Below are 26,783 nucleotides of genomic sequence, written 5' to 3' on the forward strand. Positions count from 1 at the left end.
TGAGTTCAGTGGAATTGATTCAACTTAATTGTCATTGCACAAAGCACAACTATCTGCAGTTTAGCATCCAATCTCATGCAAACTAATAAAAGTGCATATACATATAAACAGTAAAGAATGCACAGAATGAGCAACAGATCAATAGGGTAGTAATGATAAGGGAGTGATACACACAACACCCATTAGTGAGGATCTAAATAATAATATGGAATTCGTCTTTTCTTCATCTGTGAATGATCTTAGTTATGTGTTGTAAACCTGTGATGCCACTGATGCTCCACACTGTTCCAGCAGCGTCTTAATGTGACCCATTAACACTCTGAATTTTTGAACAAGCCATTTAGAGCACGTCTCCGTGTGACGCCTCACCGGGAGCAGATCGTGAGATTCGGTGTCTAATTCTGAATCAGGTCGGTGTAGCGTTATAGGCCGAGTCTTCCTTCGCGGAGCAGCAGCAGCAGCAGCATTTGTTTCTGTCAGGGGAGAGAGGATGATGGCAGTAATATTGCCAGCCAATCAGTGTAGTGCCTCATGAAGAGTTTTATTGTTAGTGCTCCCTAAACGGTCTGTTTCAGTGGAGGAAGCGGCAGAACAGAGGAAAACAACAACAAAAAGCTAAAACCAACAATGGCTAAAACAAAACCCTTAAATTAATTTAAGATCAAATTATTTAGCTCTTGGCTGTAATATCATTTATCTCCTTGTGACCTCGTGAGTAAGAATTTGTTGCAAAATTGGGCATTTAAATGTAAAGGCCTATTTGTGCTGTTTGTGCCCGTTTCAATCAGGATCTCGATCAATCGAGTGAGATTCATACTGGTGGGAGGTTGCGACTGATGATGGAGGGAGAGGAGTACAAAGCACGCTGGAGGGGTGAATGGAACAGGGCTGCACGGAGTGAAATATTCGTCCAGACTGAATGGCTTAACCAATCCATTTGCTGCTCTCCAATGGCAATTAATGAGAGCGGGGAAGAGGGGAACACATGTCGGTTCAGTGGTGAGAGGAAGGACTGAGAACTAGAAAAACACAAGGCTCTGAGAACCTGTGGAGTCAATTACTAATGTGTAATGGAAATCAAAGGTTTGGAAGGAGGGAAGGAGCCTCAATAACTTCATCTTGCATCAGCAAATTAAAGAGGGGACCTGGAGAAGTGTGGTACTGTGAGGGTACCACACTATCATATCATCCAAACCAATCATTTTGATCCCCCATTTTGTTCTGTGTATAATTTCCACGAAATGGTGGCGATTCTACACGTGGGACTGCATTTGCTCGTTATCAGGAAACATCCGGCAGGAATCGGGCAACGTTTCCGAGCTGAGCGACCGGAGGCAGCGGACTCAGGAAGAAGAGTGCAGTCATCCCAGCCTGCATAAACTTTGCTGTCATGCTGACACTTTGAATCTGTGGCTAAATGCAGTTAGCTCCTGAACTCCTTCAACACCTCGAAGAATTAGAATGGAGGCAGCTGCGCACTCTCGCAGTCAATTGCCTCTTCAATCAAGAATGACACGTAGCATTAGCGGCGGCATTCCTTCTCGTTCAAAAGGCTGAAGGCCTTGAGTCCCCGCTACCTGTGCAGTAAAAGTGGCCTAAATTTGACTCTGCTGCTCAGAACTATGAGGACGCAGATCAAGATAGTAGTGACACTGCCTTGTTCCCTACTCAACGGCAACTAGCAGCTTCATCCCTATCAACAGTAGAGAGGTACTGGGAGGAGAACACCAGCTGGTTTGTGCAGTGGATCTGTGGCAGGATCCAGATAGGGGAATAAGGGGTAATGTACCAGATATCTGCGACCCTGCCGTCACCTCATATTGTTCAGGGATTCAGAAAGACCTGGCGTTAAGCTCATTAATGGCGGTTTCTACTGGCTGAAGGAACAATTGACCAATTAGAGATTCAAGGGCAATTTTATGCCTGAAGCCTGAACTGTAACTTCTGCCCAGGGAGCTTTATTCTATGTTTTTTTTATATTCCACATTTCTCCCTCCCATGTTTTCTCTCTTCTGTCAGATTCATTGTGAGGAATAAATGAATCTGCAGACCAGTGTTCTTCTGCAGAGACGCCGAAAGAATTTGAATAGGGGTGTTTAAAGAGGAATTCAGGTATTTTTCAATATTCATAAATGTGTAAATGTACGGTAATTCCAAAAACTTTAGAAAATGTGTCGGATAGAACTCAGCCGTGCCTACAACGTAATCTTATGGAGAAACTGCGACGGTCCATGAAATGTCCACTTAAAGTGCCTTTGTCATCTCTCTGTACTCATTCGCTTTTCAATTTGTAGCAGCTCTTTGTCCTCTGGCTCAAAGACGTAGCGGCAGCCATGGAAGTCAAATGCTTCATCGACATTGTCCACATCAGAAAAAGATTCAGCCATAATGGTTTCTCTAAGTAAAATCCAAACTCCCCTCTCCAACTCTCTCACTTTTGTTTCCACCTCCATCTTGTTACACGAGTCTCACAAGACTTGAGAGTGAGACTTGTCTAATGTTGCCGGACTCTTTGTAAAAAAAAAAAATAACAATTTGAGTTGAGTAGCTTTTGTAAGTACCATTCATTTACATGCCCATGCATTTATTAAAATAGGGACCAGGTTATAAAAAGTGATCATCTGACTCGTGGAAAAGTTAAAGTTACTCAAGAAGCTTCAGAGAGGCTTAAAAAAAAAAATGGCCCTGAATGTTAAAGTGACAGAAAAAGTGGGTATGAGTTGAAATCCGACAGCGTCAACGCTCTGCTGACGAGTGTTCTTTCTCCGGCAGACAGCTGACACAAACACACACAGCCAATACATCAGCATCACAGCACACACTTTGCTATCACGCTGACGCCGAGAAACTGTAGTTTGCCTCTGAACTCTTCAAACACTTCCAAATATTAGTAACATGACAGCTGCACACACTTCAGAGAGACATAACCAACCAGCTCTCCAGGTCCGAGGAGATGATGCTCCTTTATTTTTTTTTATCTTGTCTTATAAAAAGCTGTGTGTGTGTGTGTGTGTGCGTCCTTTCAGTAAAAGGGCACAGTTGTTTGGAGGCGAGATGTTCTGCACTACGTTCTCGCCACTTAAAGAGGAGAGTGGACGCATTACCCACAGCTTTCTACAAGCTCCACCGCCGTCCCCCACCCACCGCCTGTATTCTCCAGTTCTGTATTTGATTAGTCTCTGTCAGGCAGTCAGATCTGAGTGCTGTTTGCTGCAGAGATCCATCTGCATACAGCGGCAGGTTTTTCGGCCGTGGGTTTGCCCACACAGCTTCGAGGCCCTTAATGCAATCTGAGCCATTAGGATACGTTGGAGCCAGTGATGGCCGATGATTAAAGTGAGTCTGATAGAGCAGGACCAGCCCAATGGTCTATTAAGAAGACTCATGCAGCCGTGCTATGCACTTACTCATCAGTTCTCTGACGTTTCTCATAAACCTGCTCGACAACAAGTGTCTTTCTCAGAGAAAGTGAAAAGTCCGCTTCCCTTTGCTTGTGCGGTGACCTTGGGGTTCACTCAGAGTGGAGCTATGCTATTCAGCACATTATGCAACACATTTCACATTGTGCATTACTTGATGCCACTTCATAATTCCACTGTGCTTCATTGCAGGGAAAACACTGTTCTTTTTGCGTCACTACAACCTGACAGCTGAAATGACTTATAGTTACTTACTTATATAACTACTTATAGTACTATGCAAATTTAAATATTACACACAAAACGTTTGAACAGTTTATGAAATATAATGAACTCAAATAAATTGAAATCCCTGGTAAAATATAAAGTAGTTAAGATTGGCTCCACTTGTGCCAACTCCAACATTAAAATGGTGCTGAAAGGAGATATGTGATGCTCATTTTTTGGGATTTTTATTAAAAAGGTTTACGTGCTGTAATGTTCAGAAAACACATCACTGTCCTAACACTGTCCGTTGCTGCAGCTCCTCTTTTCAGCCTCTGTCGGAAACGCTCGGTTTCCAGCACCTGTCCCTTTAAGAGAGATAAAGCCCAGTCTGCTCTGATTGGCCGGCTGCCCCCTCTGTTGCAATTGGCCAACCACTTCAAGCATTTGTAGGAAAAGTTGGCCTCGTACTTTATGTTTCCTTGTCAGGGGGCCGGCTGGACTAGTAGCGAGGCAGGAGGCGTCGCAGGAGCTTTGCAGGAGGAGTTTTCTGTGGAGGTCGAAATGCTAACTCTGCTTTTTGTTATGTTTTTTTACACTAACAACAACCTGTATAACACTACAAATAAATTGTTTACTGGGCACCAGCAAGCTCACCTGGTGGTGCTGCTGCCCAACATATGGAGGCTTGAAACCTTGTGTCTTCCCTCATTCTCTCTCACCATTTCACATTTACTGTCCTGTCAATAAAGGAGAAATGTCCTAAAAATATATATATTTTAAATGTCGATGATAATATTACTTATAATATATATAATATAATGTAAGATCATTCTGTATTATGAGCTATTATGCATTATATATATTTCTGATACTTACAGTAAGTACTTCTCAAACAAACTTTTCAATGCAGAACTTCTACTTGCAATAAAGTATTTTTACAGTGTTATTTCAGCTTTTGCTCAAGGGGAGGTCTATTTAAGTATTTAACTCTGAATTTTTTATGTTACCTCTCACAAATGAAGAATTGACTTCATAAGCCATAAAATAAACAGTTACAGTCTTCACTGGTGTGACCGGTTGCCTATGGCAGCAGATGACAGCAATTTGGAACAATTTGGCAAAGTAACATCACTGAGTAAGTTTTCTCACTTGTGCTGAGACTGCTGCTATATTATGTTTTAGTATTAACCAGCATATCATAGCTGTCGCTTGTGAACACTGTGAACACTGTTAGCCAGAAGGTGTGTGTTGAAAACCTTACCTCCTGATGTTTTAACTGGTGTGCCAATTCCGGAGCTTTTTAAATAATTCAGCTGCTGAAAAGCTAATTTTAATAACAGTGCATCTCGCTTTAAAAGAATGGGCCACGTATTGGGACATTTTGGGAAGAGATTTTGCTTTGATGTTAAGAGTTTCATGAGATGACGGATACTACTCTCCAAAACTGGAAAAACCAAACAAAAAGAATGCAATTGTCACAGAATGAAAGAAAGAGGAGTCGCACACGTGGAAGATGCTGACGAAGATGTCGACTTGGAAAGACAATGAGGTTTAAGAGCTTTATTTAGTGTGTTTGTGAGGCGGCAGGGTCTTGTGTCCTTTCAGTCTGAATCTAATCCACACCTCTCCTCTTTATTCTCACATTTTCTCTACATCTTCTTTTTTTCCAGCCTATAAACGCGACTCCCTTCCTATATTTCCTCTCCCACCCACGGCCTGTTGTAGCTCTTAGAAGTTTTACGTGATTCATACTGTATCATTTCCTCCAGTCAAGCTTTTATGTGGCTTTAAACTCGGAGGGAGACCAGAAAGAGGGATGGATCAGGCTGAACAAGAACTCATCTGTGTACTACAGCGTTGGCATAGCAACTGCCGTCCCACTTTATTATTCCTCTTTGTATTCTCCCACTAACTAGGTTTTATACCTGTTCAAAATGGGGGGCGGGCTAATGGTTGGGGTCTCCACAACCACTCATCCGAAGCACTCCACAGGGGACATCGGGTTTCCTCACTCCCTCTCTGCTCACATATTTCTCAGAGCGTAAATCTGACGGATGCTGCAGGGCAGGACTGGGGACTTACCTTTTCATTCAGAGGGGCCAGTCATCCCTCCTCCCTGTCACTCCCCTCTGCTTCCATTGCTCCAGACTCTCCATCTTGCTCTGCTGCCCCCTAACCTCTGTCTATAATATTACGATTTGTGAAAGATAAACAGTGCGGGCCTGCCACCGTTCCTATTTTCTGTCAGGCCTAATGTCCCCCTGGGTCTTCTGCAGCCCCCCCTTTCTCCTATTGACAATGCTTCACTGCTTTCTATTGTGTGTCTTAAATCGCTTTTCCTTCTCTTGCTGTGAAGAAACTGCCGGAATGTTAAAGTTTAAACTACATTATTATTCCTTTGTGTTATTCAGCTGCGACTTTTAATCAGGACAGATAAAATTAAATAAAAACACAGACGAGAGGAATTTAGCTACTGTGCAGGTGAGATCAGAACGCCATGATCTGTGTTCTTTCTGTTTGTTCTAGTAGAGCTGCATCTGATCATTATTCGTACAATGTATAAATAGATTATTCTCTTTAATAATTAAGTGACGATTACTCCTTTACATGTACTTGAGTAACGTTTTTGAATAAATTGTACTTATTGGAGCAACATACTATTCTCTCCCTTATTCTTATCTAAGAAGACTTTTAGACCTTTTGCAGAAAATATTACTTTTACTTTGACGGAGTTCTATACAGCTATATTTTTTTTATTATCATTTCATGCTTCCATTCACACATATTCCAATGAGATTCTGGTGTTCTGCTGATCCCAGGTCTGCTATAGTGCTTTGTTATCCTCTTGCAGCCTCTCATGACTCAGATAAAGGAAGGAGATTCAGATGAGACGTGAGCATCCTTGGCCTCACTGTTTTTTTTTTCTTTCACTGCTGTTGGAGTCTGGATTTCAAACGGCAGAAGCAGCTGATATTAAAGGACCTCAGCTCAGAGTGCAGTGAGCTCCATGGACGCTACTGAGGTCAGAACCATGTTGACACCGATCTGACCGGGCCTGGAGCAGTGATTGCATCTGTTGTATTAATGATGTCAACTTTAATACTCTTAATTTTTCAAAAAGTCTAAACTCTCTTTTACTGCTCTCTAAATTAAACATGTGGGAAAGAGACATTCGCGATCCAATAATTTATTTGTACACCAACTCAAATTGTATTATTGATGACAGCTTTCACGCTTGAGTACTTTCTTCAGTGAAGCACGTTTTTGGCTTTCCTACACACTCTTGTTTTAACTCAAAGAAATGTAATTTACAGTAAAATGAAACTGAGTTAATAGCACACCCTCTCAGTTTAAAAGCCAGGACCAGAATAACCTTGTTTGTTTGAAAAATGACATATAGACAATTAATTGATTATCGAAATAATTGCAATCATAGTCTTTTGATTGACTAATCGACAAATAATTTCAAAACAAATAATTACTCATGTTCCTGAATCCATAGCAATACTCATTAACTACATTTTCCCTTAATTTAACCAAAACACTAAATCCAACCTCAATCCCAAACCTGACACAGACACATTCTGAAAAACATATATTCTGGCCCATGATTCCCAGTAAAGCTAAATAAATACAGTGCCTTGACCTGTGATGGAGCAGACCTGACCTTTGACCTTTCCCCGGGGACTTTATGAAATATTTACCAGTCACTGAAGCAGCTACTCTCCATCACTGACCCATCACGAATCCGCCCGGGGGACAGAAACAACACATTACTGTGTTTGTTTGCTCCTCGTGAGGAGGGAACGGATGAAATAACCCACTGTCGAATTTAGAGAGAGGCATTTGGAACATAGGGACAAAAACAGACGAACGTAAGGACAAGTAAACATGACATTGACAATGTATTTTAAGCATGATGTGACTCTGTCCTCCCTTCACATCAGCTGTGGGAGTGATACGAAGCTGGTGTTGTATTAATGCTTGGAATCATCCTACAGATGATATGATTTTCTTTATTGATGTCTGTCAGGTTGCATAATCGCAGGATAGGCTGACCTGTTATGAGGAAACGGTCTAATCCGCTCCCACACAGCGTCTACGCTCATCCGATTAAAGAGAGCACACAGAAAACCATAACATTAAACCGATTAGGCCAGGTGGAATAGTCTAATTAAGCAGGATTATGCTGTATAGGCTCTATAGAGTTGGGATTATGAATTGATTAGCCTGCTAAAGGATGGAATCAGAGACTCCCTGCATGGCGCGAAACCCTGCGGTTACATGCATCTACTGTAAATCAACCGTCAGGAATTTTCTTTGACATGACTTGTTTCTTTCAGGCATCAATTATTCACATAGAATTCAATACAACTTTAATTATCTCGGTAAGGCCCCTTGTATCCAGCAGCTCCACAGATACACTCGGGGGGGGGGGGCAGAGGAATAACTCTAATATATAACATTAGCCTGTGACATTTAATCTTGGCCTAATCTGTGAATAGAAAGGAAGAGGTGTTTCCCATAGCGATCGCACGGCGCCGCCCCTTTCTGCTTCTCCTGCTGCCACGCCCACCTCCTCCAGATATGTTGCTTGTTTTTTCTTAAAGCATAGCTTTGTTTCATCAAGATATGTTATTGTTCTACAAATAAATGAATAATAATCGTGGGAAATGAATCTTGGAGCTGCCTGCTCCAGCGTCCTACGGCGTAACAGGTGCCAAAAGGCGAATCCATGCGCCAAACAGGCTACAAATCATGACATGGATCATGTTTTTAGGAGAGGATACAATACAAACAATAACCCCCCCTTGTAATAAATTACACATGTGTTGTGATTATTATTATTATTATCTTTTTGCGAGGACCTGCCACCTGTTTTCAGCGCTTATTTCTCCTCCTGATTCCGTCCAATGGGAGTGAAAGGAGGGAGTGGAGGCGGAGAAAAGAGGGAGAGAAGTTGGAGGAGAGAGTGAGAGACGGAGCCGGGGAGACAGTGAGCGGTGTGTGGAGTGGAAGTCGGCGGAGGAGTCGCACGTGAAATCTCAGACTCCACCGCTCATCCGGAGACTGTTACCTGACATCCAGCCGTGCGTATTTTCCCTGGTTTGTCGCGCCTTTCTTGTGGGGTGTTTTTTTTCCGGCTGCACGTTTTTTTTTGACGCGCAGCCACAGGTTGACCGATTTAATCCAGTCACCATGGATTACTCCTACTCCTCCTCATCTCCTGTCGATTGTCACTGACCACATCGAAATGGGCACCGTGCATAGATCAGTGATGGCACAGAGGCGAACAAACTGACCGCATCCAAGCGAGAGCGCAGACACGGAGGCAACGTCTGTGTGTGTGTGTGTGTGAGGTGGTGGGGGGGTGCAAAGCGACGCACAATTTCGAGAGACAAGCTGGGAGGACCTGTGGACAGCCGAGTGAAAGGAGGCGAACAGAAGATGATGGGATGGCGGTGACAACATGAAAAAGAAAAAGTGCGGTGGTCTATTTTCATCCTGCCAGTGATTCAACGCACCTCTAACCTGGGGGACAGGGACTGAGAAGAGAAGAGGTAGGTAGAGGAGCAGACTGGGAGGATGTGGGGGGGCCGGGAAGGTGTCTGGTTATATCACACTGGAAGTAGGTTATTGTTTTTGGATCAATTAGACGCAGCCAACTTGTGGTTAACTAGTCCCAGCACTTTCCCCCTTGCTGTCACAGTGCACTGATGTGGAATGATTATCCTCTTGTGTCTGTGCCTGATCTCATTTCCATGTTGTAAAGCTGGAGGATTTGCACCATTCTCCAGGCTAACAACAATGTAACACAGAGGACATTTCATGGCATAGATTGCTGGAAGCACTGTGAGATGTGAGAGAAGGAGAGGACACTGGGAAACGGCAGCTGAGCGAGGCTGACTGGGCAGCTGACTCAAGTGTGACTCAAGGAATAACATATTCCCCCAATTACGACCACTTTTCTTCAGTCTGCTGCCCCCTCTGTGTCACACGCCTACAGTTGTTGGAGTTCAGTTATTCCCCTGATTTGTTTTGACGGACCATAATCCATCACAACTCCTCCCTTCTCTCTGTCTGTCCTGTCCTCATTATTGCCATCATGATTTCAAATCTTGTGTCTTTACGGTTCTTCTCTTCTTTGTGTTTCTGTAGACAGGTGCGTGGCCACAGCTGTGACCATGGAGCCTCCCCCCTCTCTGAGCTTGGCTCTGCTAGGAGGGAGTGAGGATGAGGACCAGCGCTTCCTCTATCCCCTGGGCATTATATCCCATCCCTCCGCCACTGGCAACCAGCCAGGATCAAACCACTCCAACCACATGGGAGGATCGAGCCTCGACCGTCTAAATGGCAGCGGCCCATCCCCTGCCACGCCCAATGTACCTTCAGTGTCACTTCCTAAGTTGCCCCTGTCCTCGTCTGGAGCGCAGCCACTGCCGCCACCCATCCCCAACGCCCTGCACCCCACCAGCACCCCGTTGTCCTCCTGCTTGGGCTCACAGCACAGCCTGAGCGGGGACTCCCCAGTCTACAATGCCCTCTTTTACTCCTCCCACTCACCATCCATGGACAGGGACAGAGAACGTGACAGGGACAGGGAAAGAGAGCGGGGCTGCAAACACAGACAAGCCAGCCCTCTTGTTCACCGCAGGGACAGTAACCCCTTCACCGAGATCGCCATGAGCTCCTGCAAGTACACAGGTGGGGTCATGAAGCCCCTGAGCCGCCTCAGCGCCTCCCGCAGAAACCTCATCGAATCAGACAGCAGCAGCGAGACCAAAGAGGGTGGCGTTTCAGCTGTTGCAGGGGCATCGGCCGCTGGGGGGCACGACCGACAGCGAGAAGCCCCTCCCACGTCCTTGGTGGCACCGTCTTCTACCAATCAACCCCCAATCCAGACCCCTCCAGAGATTGTGATTTCATCCAAAGAAGACTCGCCGTACCCCGGAGCAGGGTATGACATCACAGACTCCACATCCAACCAGATGTCCATCTATCACCAGAACCACGCTCTGGTGGAGAGCAGGCGGGGGCAGCCGGGCAGGAGCAGCAGGCAGGGGGCGGTCGGGGCAGTGGGCACCGGGGCTCGGGGCAGCACCTCCAAGGCCTCCAAACGGAAGAACCAAAACATTGGCTATAAACTGGGGCATCGCAGGGCATTATTCGAGAAGAGGAAGAGGCTGAGTGACTATGCTCTCATCTTCGGAATGTTTGGAATCGTTGTCATGGTGATTGAGACGGAGCTGTCGTGGGGCGTGTACACAAAGGTGAGGCGACGGACCAGTGATACTAACAAGGACACTCAACTGATTTTACACTCTACCTGCCATAGTTAGCACTTCTTAGCCTGGAAAACGGTCACATAGTGTGTTCTGCAGCTCTGGAGGAGGAAACCCCTGTGATGTCACACTGATGTCATAACTGTTATCTCAGGTCGGGTGTAGGGGCAACACATTTCAAACAGAACGCCTGCGTCACAAAATGGGGTGTGGTGTTTGAAGGACATTTACCAGGTCTAATGGATATGTTTACATTACATATTCTGATATTAACCTAATTAAGATAATGGTCTGAATAAAACACTAACGTTTAAACAGCATTTTCTGATAACCTCAACCTGACTGAGGTCCTATTTGGAATAATCAATAATCAAATTAAGACATGTTAAGTCTTAATGGCAACATGAGGTCCTCTGGGAGTTTTCACAGCATTTAGGGATGTCGACATATGGCAGTGACCAACTGCCTGCCAACACATGCCCTGCGTTTGATTTGAAGAACGAGGAGATGAGAGAGCTTTTGCAAAATTAGAAAACACTCAAAGGGTTGAGGTAGAACTGTGGATTCAAATATTTCTGTTTGGAATGATAAAATTCTGGTGTGAATGTTGGATGCAGGACATAGCGAACATTATGTTGACGAGTCAGACTTCACACTGTAAAATGTGAACGGGGATATGAGTGGAATATTCTATTAGCAACTGAAAACATCATAATCAAAATAATATCTTTTGGAATAGTCAAATTTGTTACTGTCCATGTAAACATAGTTTCTGTCTAACAAGGCTGTGATACATGCTGGGTATGGCTTTACATAGCATTGGTGCTGGAATCTAGAGTCTAACTTTGGTTCCTAGACATTTTGCCTTCATACAGTAGTAACCTGTAATGTAATATGGTAGCCTGGAATGGATGGTGTTAAAAAAGGAGATGACACCTAACAAAGGACAGTAGTGAGACTCAAACCAGGGACAGGAGCATGCATCACTCACCCAGGTCACAAGGCCGCTCCAAACCTTGGATTTTGGGTTGTTGCCCAGATGATTACAATCAGCTTTTCCACAGTTAATCACCAATTTCATGATTGGTACACCCCCTCGGTCTGACCACCACCTTGCCCATGTTGTTAGTGGGCTGTGTACTGTAGTGACCAGGCTTGACAGTTTCTGCTTTGGGTGATGTAATGCAACAATGCAGAGGACATGAGGGGCAGATTATCAGCAGGAGGCCAGGATCTCATTTGTCTGTGTAATGGGGAGTTTAATAAGCCGCATTGGCCCCTGGCTGCTATTGTGTGTGTGTGTGTGTGTGTGTGTGTGTGTGTGTGTGTGTGTGTGTGTGTGTGTGTGTGTGTGTGTGTGTGTGTGTGTGTGTGTGTGTGTGTGTGTGTGTGTGTGTGTGTGTGTGTGTGTGTGTGTGTGTGTGTGTGTGTGTGTTCCACAGGGTCCCAGTGAGGCTAGGTGCATGTTGTACTCACCTTGCTGATCTAGAGGTACTTCTATCCTTGTTCCATCTGTACTCTGGGGGCTAACGAATCACAGAGCTAGGTCCATGAATGCAGCCTGTTTATATATTGATCACTGATCATGTGACTAGACCGATTCACAGGTAGTCTATTAGAAAAAGCCAGCAGGGTGTGTCTCTCTTCTCTCTCTCTCTCAGTCTGTTTGTAGACTGTGGTCTCCAGTTCATACTTGGTTTCTCTCTGTTATTGTCAGTGCTAGAAAAATCTGCCTGTTCTGTTTTGCTGGCTGTGTCTTGGCTTCTTTTCTCCTTTTGTTACTCTCCCACTCATTACTTCAGGAAAATCACTGTTTTAGCAGCAGCCTTTTTTTTTTTTATTGATGAAAAATCACGGTTTGAATTTCTCCCTCTCAGTCGCTCCTTTGTCTCCTTTCTTCTTTTCTGTCGGCCTGTTCTTCCCCTGTCCGCCAACTCTTTCTCTGTCTGTCTCTTTTCTAAATCAACTCCACGCCTGCTTTCGTTTTTTTTCCTCTCTTTCGTTTTTCCCCCTCACTTTCTCTCTCCTTCGGCTCCTGTGCTCTACCAGTGGGCGTCAAACACTGGGGGAGTGCGATCGGAAGAGAGAAGCGGCTGGGTGAGAAATGAGAGGCTGGAGAAGGAGAGGGGAAAAAAGGCGATAATGAAAAGCCTGATTTAGGTACGACCAATACAGTCCTCATCTTGTCTATCAATAAGCATTGATGGACAGCTGCGACTTAGAGCCGGGCAGCGTGTTTGCTCCCACTATATTGATTCATTTCTGTTCATTAAGATATCTAGTTAACAGAGTTCAGGAGAAGGGTAAAATATCTTTGAATCCTTTAGTCTCCTTTCAGGGTCGTACATTTTTAAAGAGTGGCTGCATCCAGAGAGATGCCTGATGAAAATTCAATTTTAAATGCCAAGTGCAGAGTTATATTTATATATATTCTTCCTTTTTTTTTATGGTTGTGGATTTGGTTTGCCTCCAACAGACCCTGGAGTTCCATTAAACTGCTCAGGCCCTCACTTGGATAATTGAGGTGGAGGGAAGCCCGCTGGTTGTGGTGAAAAATGGTTTGAGATCATGAAGATGAAAGAGAGAACAGAGAGGGAGATGGATGGGATAGGTAGGCAGAGAAGTGGAGAGGTTCAGGCAGTGCTTTATACCAGTCCAAGGGGGGATGCCTTGAATGATTTTGTTGTATTGATTATTGATAATCACTCTCCCACACATGCACTGTCCACCCCCACAGACACATGCCGTACAAACGCGTGCATTGAAAATGGATGCTGACTTCCCAAGTGCTGTATTGTGCGCTATGTATTGACAGCCAATCATTGAGGGGGAGTGAGAGCCTGTTAGGAAGTGTGAGAGATGCATATCAGTTTTCATTAGAGTATATACATTGTGTGTGTATGCACGCATGTGTATATATACATCCCTGTGTCTTTGACAGTAGGTTAAAACCCCCAAGTCACTGTTTACAGCGCGCGTGTGTGTGTGCATGCGTGCGTGTGTACCCACCAAACGCTCCTCCACTGTTGTCAGCAGGTCCAGCTGCTCTAGGTTGCACCCAAAAATAGAGATGAAGAATAAGAATGGAACTACACGGGATGGGTCGGACGGTGCATGTGTTTGTTTGTGAGTGTGTTTGCAGGGATGAAGACAGAGAGGTTAACAAGCGGAGGACATAGTGTCCGTGCCTGTGGATATAGTGAGTAAGCATATGTATATTCATGTGCAGAAACAGATTTGAGACTGTGTCAGCAGCACACACTGGGGCTACAGCTCAGATATTTAATTAATTGATTTAAAGCCTCTCTCGTCACTTACTGTATTATCCCACTTGAGTCAAGTTTAAGACAAACACGAAGTCCATGATTAAGGCCACATCTGAGATCATTTATCTGCAGATAAAAGCCGTTCTCATGCACCGTATGTTTATTCAACAGCCGAGACAGTGGCAGCAAATTGTCGCTCAGTGCAATGTTGTTGAGCCAATATAGATTATACAAAGAGAATATTGGATGGTGTAATAATTTATGAATGTGAAATGATTAAATTTGCTCACAGGCTGAATTGCGAGTTTTCACAGAAAAAGCCATCGAACGCGGAGGCTCTCTAATTGCTGTCATAACTTTTTTTGAGACGTGTCGGGAGTCTGTCTTCACACTGCACTGTATTTGAATTCAACGTGTTCTGTGGCCTCTAGTGAGGATCAGTGTCACCTGCTCTCTGCCACTGACCCAGGACCTTGACACTTGAAATGGAGTTCCTCTTTAAGAACATGTTTTCATGTTGCTTCTATTATTGATTTTATTAGGTACAGGCTAAAAGAGGAGGGGAGGGGGTTCCCTGGCTGACATGTGTCTCTATCTTAGAATAACTGAAGCCCTGGGACACCTGGGACCTTAGAATGTGGCCTGTCACTGTCAGATCAATAGATCATTTCACAAATGCCCACTTGGATCCTCGATGGAACATGGCTATTCTGAGGGAATGCACAGCTGTTGTCAACTTCACCTGTCACACTGTCAATTGACACGCTTGACACCTCAACACAAACAGATGGGTGTTAGATGTTAGAGGAGCAGAGGGATGGGGTTGCATGTAACCACCTACTGTCTATTGCTCATCACCAGACAGTACTGATGATTTCACAGATTAGCAGCAGTTTTCGCTTTCGTTCCCTTTTCTGGGTGTTCTCCCTGTGTCTGCGTGGGTTTTCTCTGGGTTGTCCGACTTCCTCCCACAGACGCCACAACGTCTTCCTGTGAGGGGGGAAGGTTCATAAGTGTGAATGTGAGTGTGAACGGTTGAGAGTCTCTGTATGTTGGCCCTGTGATGGATGGATTCTCCTCTTCTGTCCCTCCCTTCCTTCTCACTTATGAGGAGTGTTTATGTTCCTCGCCTGGTGAGTTTTTAAACACGTCACCATTTCCCCAAAGGGGCCATTCCATTCCCAGCAGCCTTACCCTGAGTCCCTCATTCCCCCACCTCCATACCTCCACCTCTCCATCCCCGCTCTCACCCCACTGTCTGACATTTCTCTCAGACATTTACTGGGAGACCTTTTGAGACCTTTCTCCACCGGGCCACTTACAGTGACTGCGTGCTGCTTTTCAGACAGTACATGAGGATCATCTGGGAATTAAACTCACCAACTGCCACCATATTCTCTAAAGACGCTATCAGCCATCTCAGCACTTCTGCGTCTCTCGCCCCCTCCTCCTCCTCTTCCTCTCTTTTCCTCTACTCCACTCCACACTCCCTTCATCTTCTAGATCACAGGCTTCTAAGGGACGGTAGATCCCACAGGTCTTGCTACTAACAGGTACAAATATGCTGATTTCTTTCAGTGTAACAAGGCGAGGCTACCTCTGTCAGCGAGTGTGAGTGTGTTAGAGCTTGCATCATCAACGGTAACAAACGATTACGTCACTGAGTATATGTTGTATACTCTGTGTATACACACCTATGGAGTGTTTGTCTTTATGTATTCATTGCTTGTGGATTCACCTGGTAATGTGTGTGTTCACAGCCCCCTTTTGTGTGTGTGTGTGTGTGTGTGTGTGTGTGTGTGTGTGTGTGTGTGTGTGTGTGTGTGTGTGTGTGTGTGTGTGTGTGTGTGTGTGTGTGTGTGTGTGTGTGTGTGTGTGTGTGTGTGTGTGTGTGTGTGTGTGTGTGTGTCCAAGGTGACATCCCTGTCTACTGCCTGTTTCCCTGGAGACTGATTGCAAGAAGGCATTGCACTGACATGGAGAGACCCCAAAGGCTAACTTACAACAACGCATTCATGCACACGTACACACGTACTTACACATTCATGTGTGTCGTGAATGATATGATAATGTGTCTGTAAGCAACATGCATTGTTCTTACATTTCAATTAGGGTTAGATGGGAACAAAGTGTGTGTGTGTGTGTGTGTGTGTGTGTGCACCTCTCCTGATTGAACTGAGAAGCTCAAAGCGCTCATTATCTCTGCATGCTGTCCAACAAGCCATTGATAGAAAGCTCGTTATTTAAAGAAACAGGGAAAGACATACACTTAAAGGTTAAGTGTGTAAGATTTAGGTGAAAGGATCTATTAAGAGAAATTTAATATAAAATAATCCTAGTGATGTTTTTTTCACGAGTTTGTTTCATCTAAATTATACAAATTGTTGTTTTATTTACCTTAAAATGGGCCCTTTATATTGAAATACTTTATATTTACATCAGGGGGGGTCCTCTCTATGGAGGCCGCCATGTTTGGCTGAAGGTTACCACAGGTTCTCTTTCATGTTTGGAAGGGGAGGATGAGGTGAGGGGTATTCAGCTGCCACATACAACTTCACCACTTTATGTCACTAAATTCTACACACTGCCATTTTAAACACACATAACACAAACACGTGTATGCAAACATAAAGAGCAAATGGCAGGGACACTGTCCAACAAGTTTCACCTCGACAACTTAATCGTTTTATTCAGGCTACTATCACTGTAGATAACATTATGTTAATAGTCTGATGTTTGCTGTTTGTTATGTAGATATCTAAACAAGACTAGAATAGCCCAATAGAGTGCAAAAATTCAATCAAACTGCACCAAATGAATCATAGATATGTGTCCCCTAAATATGCCTGATTTTTCTTTCATTAAGATCAATGAATTATTCCCTGGATCAGTGAAAATGTAAAAAGAAACACACAAAAAAAACAACGGACATCTTGCAATGTTACGGCAGTGATAAAAAAATTGCTGGATTCACTCCCTTATGGAAACGATGTCAAAATTCAATGGGTTCTTCCTTGGGGCACACATAGTATTTGTGTTATCCTGCTAACAGACAGACAAACAGCAATGAAAACATAAGGTCCCAAGTGGAAGTAATAAAAAGCAAGCAACAAATAACTGAATTAATTACTGTTTATGTGCTTTTTTTTTTTTTAAATAATAGTTAAACATTTTGTGACACATACTTTCTTGCCTAGAGTTATAAAAGAGGACACCACTGCTAGACATATATGAAACAGTCAGCTTAGCTTAAATGAAGACTGGAGGGATTTAGCCTGCCGCTCAAAGAGAATGGTATCAATCATCTGAACTCCCAGCAAGACCGCAGGAATAAGTGTATAACCAAAAACTTTAAACATTACCAGCCTACACAAACATCACAACTTCAAAGCGTTTTAACCGAAACCCAATCGATTCTTTACATTTGAAATTGTGATGACCTTTGACCTAAGGTAATCAAAGTCAAATCAGTTTACAATTGAGTACGTGTGAACCCTTCTGCTAAATTTAAAGGGATTCCCTCAAGGTGTTCCGGGGACATTGTGTTCACAAGGTCAAAACCGTGTTTTGTGAGGTCACAGCAACCTTGATCTTCAACCTTTGATAACTAAAATATAATTAATCCATCCATAAGTCCAACTTAATTTTTCTACTAAATTTAAAGAAATTCTGAATGGCATTCCTGAAATATTGGTTTTACAAAAATGGATGGATGAGCTTACCGCAGAATGGACAAATGGACGGACAACCCAAAACCATAATGCCTCCAGCTCCAGCTGTCTCTGGTAGGGAGGTAAAAAAAAAACAACTCAAATGAACAGAAGGCAAGCATGCACACACACACACACACCGTCACAGTCGAGTCATTCGCTATAAAGGTAGAGTAAGTGAAGTGGAAACAGGCTGAAACAAAATGCTCTTGACAATGTGATGGGCAGAACTGAAAAAAACTGCTCGTCCAACAGACAGCTGGAGGTAAACGCAGTGAGACAGGTGAGAATAGAGAGAGAGAGGGAGAGAGGGAGAGGAAGTAAACTCAGAGCAAATCTCATTTCTGCTCTCCGGTGAGAGTGTGTATTTAAACAGATTCACTGCTAAAACCCAAGTCTACATTTCTCTCATTAGCACAACAATGTTGGCTTCTATTGCACCTAGTTTGCTTCAGTGACTACAAATGAGATGGTTGTAGAGGAGAGACGGACTGAGACAGAAAAACAAGGCACGAGCGAATAAAGACCAGAAGACAGTTAGAGCTGTGGGCCGGCTGATGATGGAGTATATCAGTGGAGAGCCAAAGCTAGATGGTATTTTTCCATTGTTGTGCAGTGGCCCATAACCACACTGATATAAGTAACAAATGAACAACACTCACTTAATGTTCTCCTTGTGTGAGTCTGTGAGTAAGTGTTTGTGCATTTGTATGTGTTATATAAATAATATGAAGGTGCACCCGGTCTCATATCCAGTCATTGTAGATAGTGATAATTATAGGAAATTCTCAAGAGAGGAATGCACCAGTGAGTATTAACAAACTAGACTGTCTGTATCTGTGCCTGTATGATGTTGAATTAATAACATTAAGGCCATGACGCATCTTCAGAGACCCTAAATAGACACAATAACACACCAACACACTCTATTTTCCAGCAGGCTGACTTGCAATATAAATTCATGAACCCAAAATGCAATGTAGATTCTGCTTAATAATGTCATCAAAGACAGTCTGAGATCACACTCAGATCAAGAAAGGGTTTGGTGATGAATGCTTAACAGCGTCCTACTTAACACCTGAACTACCTCATTTGAGATGCTGCAGTCTTGAGGTGGCTCGGCTCTTCCCTTGAAGAGGGCACCAGGCCATACACTCAGTGATCCTGAAAACGAATGCTCTGTGGGTCTTTTTTCTGCCTCTGCACCATTGGCATTATGTTTTCAGGCTGTCTGTCTGTCCATCAGTATGTATCATCGTCGTGAATGTGATCTGTCAGGAAATTGAAGCAAATGTTCATCTGGACTCAAGGATGAACTGATTCGATTTTGGTTGGCAAATCATCAGAGGTCAAAGTACCGGAGACCTCGCCTTCTTGGGAGGACAATATATTAGGAATGCCCAGAGGTAATTTCAATTCATAAAGCACAAATATCCACTTGAAAGAACTGATAAGACCTTGAATTTTCGACATTAATGTCCCTCTGAAGTCACAAAATATGTTTCAGGATACAAATGACAAAAATGTTTTCTACAAATCTCTAACTAAGGAACAGTAGTAGCCAGTCTAGTTGCAGGTAACAATATTACCTGCAACTAGACTGGCTGGCAGAGGCATACTACTGTAATGTGGTAATTCTAGTTTTATATTCATATTCTGACATAGTCCTTGAGCTGATGTGGACAAATGAATCAATTTAGACAGCTTGGCTTTTAGAGACAACAGGGCTGAATACAGATTTTTCTTTTTCTAAGGCTTAGAAGATGAGTCAAAATAACATCTTTCTTTGTCTGCTGATTCCTGACATTCATTTGTGAACAAAATCATTTTTTTCCAAATACTTGAAAGGTTGGGTGAGCTTATGAAACAGAATATTGACACTAAAATACATACACCGCTAAAAATCCAATTTCTGAGCTAGACAATATCCTTCTAACCAATGCCAGACAGTAGACAGCAAAAAAAGGATCCAATTTTACCCGAAATGTTTATGTACTACTGAACAATTGAAGTATTTGCTACTTCAAACATTGGTCCGAAGTTTCCTGACTTTATTTAAAGGTGTCAAAATATTCTCGGGAAAACGAAAATTGCCACAGGAAATCCAAAATGGCGGATTTCCTGAGGAAAAAAATGCAGAAGAATATTCTTTACGTTCAGAGTGAGGAGAGCAAGGATCCAACTGAATTTCATGACCGTTCAAGCAACTTTATCCCTGCAGTTGTGTAGATGTGATAATATACGAAAGTGTTTGAATGTATGCGTGTGCACATGTGTATGATGACTCCAGCAAGTGTTGCTGTGCTCTGAGTATGTGGGGTGAGGGGGGTTAAAGACGAAGCCACTGAAGTGCTATGAGTTGTATTGATTGGAAGTTCCCCAGTGCATCGATTATAAACCATGAGCAAGTAGAGGCTTTAAAGCTCGACTGAAAGATATTGACGGGTGGGATACTACCGTTCTACTTCTGTTCAGCCTTTGAGTCCGTGTTTGTAAATGTTGATACATATTGTCTATGCTGAGGCTGTGTCGCTTCTGTACACGTGCCATTTTAGCAGAGGAGTGACGCAGGACATAGTGCGACATCTGGGATATCTGCAAGTTAAAGCAGACTGAATCTCGACAATCAGTTTTTAAGATTGTGTCATCTTCATCATAAATGTACTCTGAATATTAAACCAATCACCATGGCAAAGCCAATATGAAATATGCATTATGTTTGCACTGCATGATTTTCATGATGTGTTAATTTATTTTCTACAGAGCTCCATGTATTCTCTGGCCCTGAAGTGTCTGATCAGCCTGTCGACGGTCATACTGCTGGGCCTCATCATAGCCTACCATGCACGGGAAGTTCAGGTAAAATACACCACGCATGCATCCACACGCAGATGTATACTAAACTGAAACAAACGAAATCACAGGAAGGTGTTTGACATTTTGGCAGCTTTGATAGCTTTGCTGAGAGTCAGAGAAGACGATCGATACCACTCTAACGTCTGTGTGTGAAGTATGGAGTTGGAGCTGGAAGGCGATTAGCTCAGCTGAGCTTAAAGGCTGGAAGCAGAGGAAAACAGATAACTTTGCTCTGTCTAAATGTAACAAAACTCCCAGTGCCTCTAAATCTCACTGATTTTAGTTTGTTAAATCATTACAAAAAGTTAGAGTTGTATAATTAAAATGTCAAAATTTGTGGTGTTACAAAAAGTTATGAGTGGAACTATTTTGATACTGAAGGAAGTCACCGCACCAGGTCAAGAAATAGTTCCTCACATAACCCACTCTGAAACCACAATATGATTTAGTTACACCTAAACAGACTCAGACCAGCAGTTTCCCCTTGTTTCCTGATGGTGTGCAATGCTAAGCTAAGCTAACCAGCGGTTGTCTGTAGCCGCTGTTGTTGGTTTAGAACAGAGCTATGCTAGATGTTGTACGTTGTTTCCTGTCGTTATACTAAGCTAACTACTTACTACTGTCAATAGCTTCATGCCGAGTTCCATTTAACCTCAGAGCTTGGAATATCCGACCCCCGAGTCGGAAGCTGCAACTGGAGCGCCCCCTCCGGACGGAATTTAAATTTGGAAGGAATCCAAGATGGCTCCTCCGTACATCAACATTAGTGAAAGCTGTAGTTTGTACTGATTATCAGCACTTCTGTCATTAAATGTGTTGTTCACATAGTAGCCTGCTGTCCAATTACTGTCTGTGGACGATTTACTACGGTGTCATTATGCGGGAAATGTTGCTTAATGCGTTATTATGAACTGTTTTTGCTAACAATGGCCAGCTGGCTAACGTAAACATTGTTTACTGTGCAACTGGATTGCGGCATCATATTTAGTGTGAGTTTTTCATACCGAGCTGAGTGGTGCCATAGAGGTGCTATAAGCAGTTTTAGTTGCCTTTGAACAGAGCCACGCTAGCCATTGCCACTTGTTTCCTGGTGTGATGGTAAGCTAAGCTAACCAGCTGCTGTTTGTAGCTTCATATTTAGTGAAGACACACAAGAGTTTCTCATTCTAAGCTTCTCGGGTCACTCTTCACTGCACCAGTCCAAGAAATAGTTCCTCAGTTTGAAACCACAATTGGATGTTATGTTGAGCAAGGTGCTGATAATCAGATCTTGTTATTTGGACAGTCAGGCCCCCTGGTTACCTGTTGTTATACTAAACTAGGCTAAGCTAACCAACTGCTGTCAGTAGCATCATATTCATTGAAGAAACATAGTGGGGGAGTGGTGTTGAACGCCTCATCTCATCCTTGGCAAGGAAGTGCAATTCCCAAAATAGCAACCATTCCTTGAATATTGTTTAGGGGGGGGTTCCCTCAAATAAGCAAAGCCCATCTGAGCTCATAGTGCACATATTGTGTTGTCGTCCCTCTGGCTCCAGAGATATATCCGGGGACACAGGTGTGTGTCGGCTAAAGCCAATTAATGACATTAATGGGTTTCTTTGTGGGATCGACAAAACAGTCTGCATGGCTTTGCATCAAGTGGATACACACCACATGTTAAGTACACACTCTGCCAATAACAATCCTGTAATTCAATACGTGCAGAGTGAGAGAGCATGTAAACATTGTAACGCTCACACACGCAAGGCAAGCAAACACACTCAAACTCTTGTAAGGCTGAAGCAATCAATCAAAAATGCTTTCATGCTTTGTAATATCTGTTTTGCTGTTTGTCATTTCACTAATATAATGGTACCACAGTCATTTAGCCAGGGTTTTCATCTGAAGCCATTTGCAATCGATGCACATTGACTATTTATGGGAGCCTTGCGGATATCAGACCCAATGAGTGCCCCCACACCAGCAATTACTCCCACCAGCTAAACCATGGAGCCAGAGTCATCCATCTAACCACATATTAGTTTAGTGCTGGGCCTTTTCTTTTGAAATACGTCACAGCTTGGATGTTGCTGGAAATGTCTATTAAAGTTCCAGCAGGTCTGTGATGGGGATTCTGATGCATTCTGCTCTGAGATTCAGCCACTCCATCTTTGGATCAATAACTAGATGGCTGTTGCTTATTCACTGTCATACACCGAGACTGGTAATCGCTCCATAAAAGGCAGCTGCTGTGCATTAAGAGGCACAAAGGAAGGGAGCCAACTTCATTTATTCACATGTGATGCACCTGCATGTGAGTGTTTGCATAGGCCGTTAGGCATTCATTGATAAAAGAGATCCCCTCTCTGCTCACAAGTTTGATGTCACATTCACACATGGAGTCAGTCATCCACCCACGCACTCTGTGGCTGCCACACGTGACAGGCACACTAATACTGACAGGAGAAGAAGAGATTGAGAGGAACCACTGTAAGGTCGACAGAGGGAGAGATAAAATGGTCTTCCGGTAATCTCTTTGAGAAATAATTCCTTTTGATTTAATGAAGTTAGGGAGTAAAAGGGAGGGTGCTGTGTAGGTAGAATCACAGCTGGCTGGGGGAGGTGTTGGGATTTAACCCAAAAATCACTTTTGTTAACAACTTGAGTCGGGATGGTAATAATTTACATTTTCACCCTACAGCAGCTCACCCCTTTATAGGATAATTCTGGTTTATTACAGCATCAGTCTCATTGTTATTGTTTCAGCCGTCGTTTCTCTGCACTGCACGAACATTGTTCTCACCAAAATATCTGCTGAGATCAGAAACATAGCGATCAGATGGTCTGACAGCTTTGAAAAAGCCAACAAGGTTGAGTCAGACAATCCAAGCCATTATATTAGGAAGTGAGACAGAATGTGAACACAACTTAGGAATGCAGGACAAACAGATTCAATAGCTTATTATTCCCTGCTGTCATTGGCCTTTTAAATTGGTCTATGCAGTTTTTAATTTGTATTTATTTTCATTGTATTTATTGATTGTCTGTTTTGTCATGCACTGATTACTGGCTGTACAATAAATTGCCCCTCGAGGCAATAGCCTAAAGATTTCTGGATCTTCTTGATAATGTCTTCACTGCACAGGAAAACAAAGTTGGTTAAAATCATACTCTGTAAAGATGGACGACATGACAGCTCCCCAAAAGGGAAGCCAAATCATCTCCATCACCCCCTGGTGACTGTACATGTTAATTAAATTTGAAGCATTATTTTTCAGGGATCTTTGGTTTTAATTTATTTGATGCCATAAAAATGAGGTCAAACGTCATGATTGACAGCAGAAGCTGACTCGTAACTAGTCAAGTACAGGCGCGACAGAGATACCACGGTTCCACACAACAATCTCAAAATCACAGAACCTGGCATCAAATGACATCAAAACGGCAATATGGTAGTGCACATATCCACGGTTTTGTAAAATGGGAGGAAGTGGAGACATGTCGTCCATCTTTATATATGGTCAATGGATTAAACCCTTATAATTAAACTGTTTTGACAACTATGCCTACTTTCCATAATTTAGCAACTAACCTCATTTTCACAGCGCTACTATAAAAGCAAAACAAAGTCTAAAATTCACTTTCTTTTTAGTTGTTTTGGTCTTTACCAGCTCCTGGGGGAAATATTTGTCACTTAAATATCTTATGCTACGTTCACCAGCTGGTTGCTGACTGTGTCTGCTGTTCACGGGTAGACTAGGTACAATCCGCTTTTAGACCTTTTTATCGCTATAATCAGCTGCATGCTGCTGCTGGAAACAGTTCTGATGCGGTGAAAGTGAATCAAATCAAAACTATTAATCAAATATTGATTATGTAGGGTGTGTTTAGCCTAGCTTAGCATAAGGACGGGAAATAATGGTAAACACCTAGCCTGGCTATGTCCAAACTCGTACTTATACCAACTAGACTCAAAAGGTTACAACTGTACTGCGTCTGTTGTTTTTTTTAACCCTTACGTAAACTGAAATGTAAAAATAACAGCTTGTGGTTGTCGGAGGAGTCAAAGCTGAGTGCAGTGACAGTGTGTAACATCTTACACAACGTTCTGCTCATGCATGTAAAAGTGCTTTCATGTATGCAGACTACACCGGAAAGCATCTTGCATGTTTCATTACATGCATGTTAATTTTATTATTCAGTATCTGCCGACTGGCGCCAACCCTATTTGCTTATATATATGATCGGCGTAAGAAGTGCCATTTTGTCTCAGTTTTTTTATCGTTAGATGGTTACACACACACACACACACACACACACACACACACACACACACACACACACACACACACACACACACACACACACACACACACACACACACACACACAGAGAGCAGACTTCATGGGAATACAATGTCGTGCAAAATGAAAGGCATTGTTCAATAAAGATCTCATTCTCAGATTATGACACACACTCTGCTGGAGGATTTTGCCCAGCATGTAACAGGATATTACACACATGTACACACACACACACACACACACACACACACACACACACACACACACACACACACACACACATATATACATCAGGTAGCAGCTGCAGAGTCGCTGCAGATCACAATGATGTTATCTGGTTTAGCTGGCATTTATACCTTTCTCTCTCCCCGTTTCCCTGATCTCCATTTCTCTCTCTGCTCATGTCGTTTATCTCACAGTACTTTCTGTTTACCACCATCAGCGTGCTTCTCTCTTTCTGTCTTTTTTCTTTCTTTCTTCTCCTGCTTCTCTGTCATTATCAGATTAGATCTGTCTCCCTTCTCCTCCACCGGGCCTCAATTCAATTTTGTTGTTGAGTTCCACATCTTTTCTTCCAGAATCCTCTCGTCCCTTGTTACTCAGCATTCAACCTCTCACCTCTTCACCCTTCTCCTGTTGTACTTGAACACTCACCTGCATTTCCCTCCATCTAAAAGCCTGTTTTTATCTGCTCGCCTTTTCACACATGGCTTCTGCCGTCATCCTTTCTCTATCTTTCCTCTGCCCTCCGGTTATGGATGTTTCTCTCCACTTCACGTCTCTTTAGTCGCTCTCTTCAGCGTGTCTCTATTCAGTCATACAAATATCCTGTATTCCCAGTCATCAAATTAAATATTGTGTGTTCATATTAACTGACAAGAACATGAAGAAAAACAGTTTTTGCGCTCATGTCATTCCAGTGTCACAGTGAAAAGTAACAGGGTAAAGAGATGAGGAGATGATGTGAGAAATTATTGATTTGAAGTGAGAACATTGCAGTTTTGTGTTGTGTTTAGTCAGCTGAGTCACATTGACACCTCTGGGTTTTTTTCTTTCCTTTTTAGTCGAATAAAGCAAACAGGACATTTAAAATCCTGATTAAAATAATAAAACAAATGAAAATTTTAATGAAATGCTGCTCTTTCCTGCCTTTGATTTTTATTGGTTCACTGTATGTTTGGATTCAATTAGTCTAACGCAAATTAGCATATTGCTAAATTCTCAAAATCCTATTACAGTGAGATATTTGCTGCCAAAATACTCAAATGGTTTTTTTCATCACTCATGTATCAACATTTTTCTGAGCGGCTTCAAATTCTGGACTTTTTTCCATCATTTTAAACAACTTTTTATCATGTTCTCTGTTGTTTCACAGTAGACATTTTTCGAAAAAGGCTTATGAATTTCAAAAATTCACTATAATAAACAGAAAGTGCAGCAAGAGTTATTACTGGTGAAAAGATATGATCCCCAACATAACATTTCATTATTATTAATTATTAGTTTTAGAATAGATTTTAGGATTTATCTTACTTTAGTTCCATGCAGATACTTCAGGAGCAGTCGTACAGACGTTATGATTGGTGCGTCTGCTCACCTTTGTCCTGATCTGCTGTACAATTTGCATAAAAGCACAAATCTGGACAGTAAGTGTCCGTCTGCCCTTGATGGCTCTGGCACGGTGAAAAACTTTACTGATAATTAAACTCAGAGAAGAGTGGGACCTCCACTTCCACTCTCTTGAAATTAACAAGGT

The 26,783-nt window shown here is 42.9% G+C and overlaps 1 protein-coding gene across 1 annotated transcript in view; it reads left to right on the forward strand.

Moving 5' to 3' along the window:
* Positions 1-8,591: 8,591 nt before the first annotated feature.
* Positions 8,592-26,783, forward strand: part of kcnn3 (potassium intermediate/small conductance calcium-activated channel, subfamily N, member 3) — a 44,903-nt gene continuing 26,711 nt past the window's right edge. Inside the window, exons 1-3 of the mRNA XM_035164694.2 lie at positions 8,592-9,187; positions 9,786-10,897; positions 20,649-20,744. Of these exons, the coding sequence (XP_035020585.1) occupies positions 9,812-10,897; positions 20,649-20,744 (1,182 nt within the window). The 5' untranslated portion in view covers positions 8,592-9,187; positions 9,786-9,811. The remainder of the gene's footprint in view (positions 9,188-9,785; positions 10,898-20,648; positions 20,745-26,783) is intronic.

The sequence above is a fragment of the Hippoglossus stenolepis genome, chromosome 8 (genome assembly GCF_022539355.2).
Source record: "Hippoglossus stenolepis isolate QCI-W04-F060 chromosome 8, HSTE1.2, whole genome shotgun sequence".
Classification (NCBI taxonomy): domain Eukaryota; kingdom Metazoa; phylum Chordata; class Actinopteri; order Pleuronectiformes; family Pleuronectidae; genus Hippoglossus; species Hippoglossus stenolepis.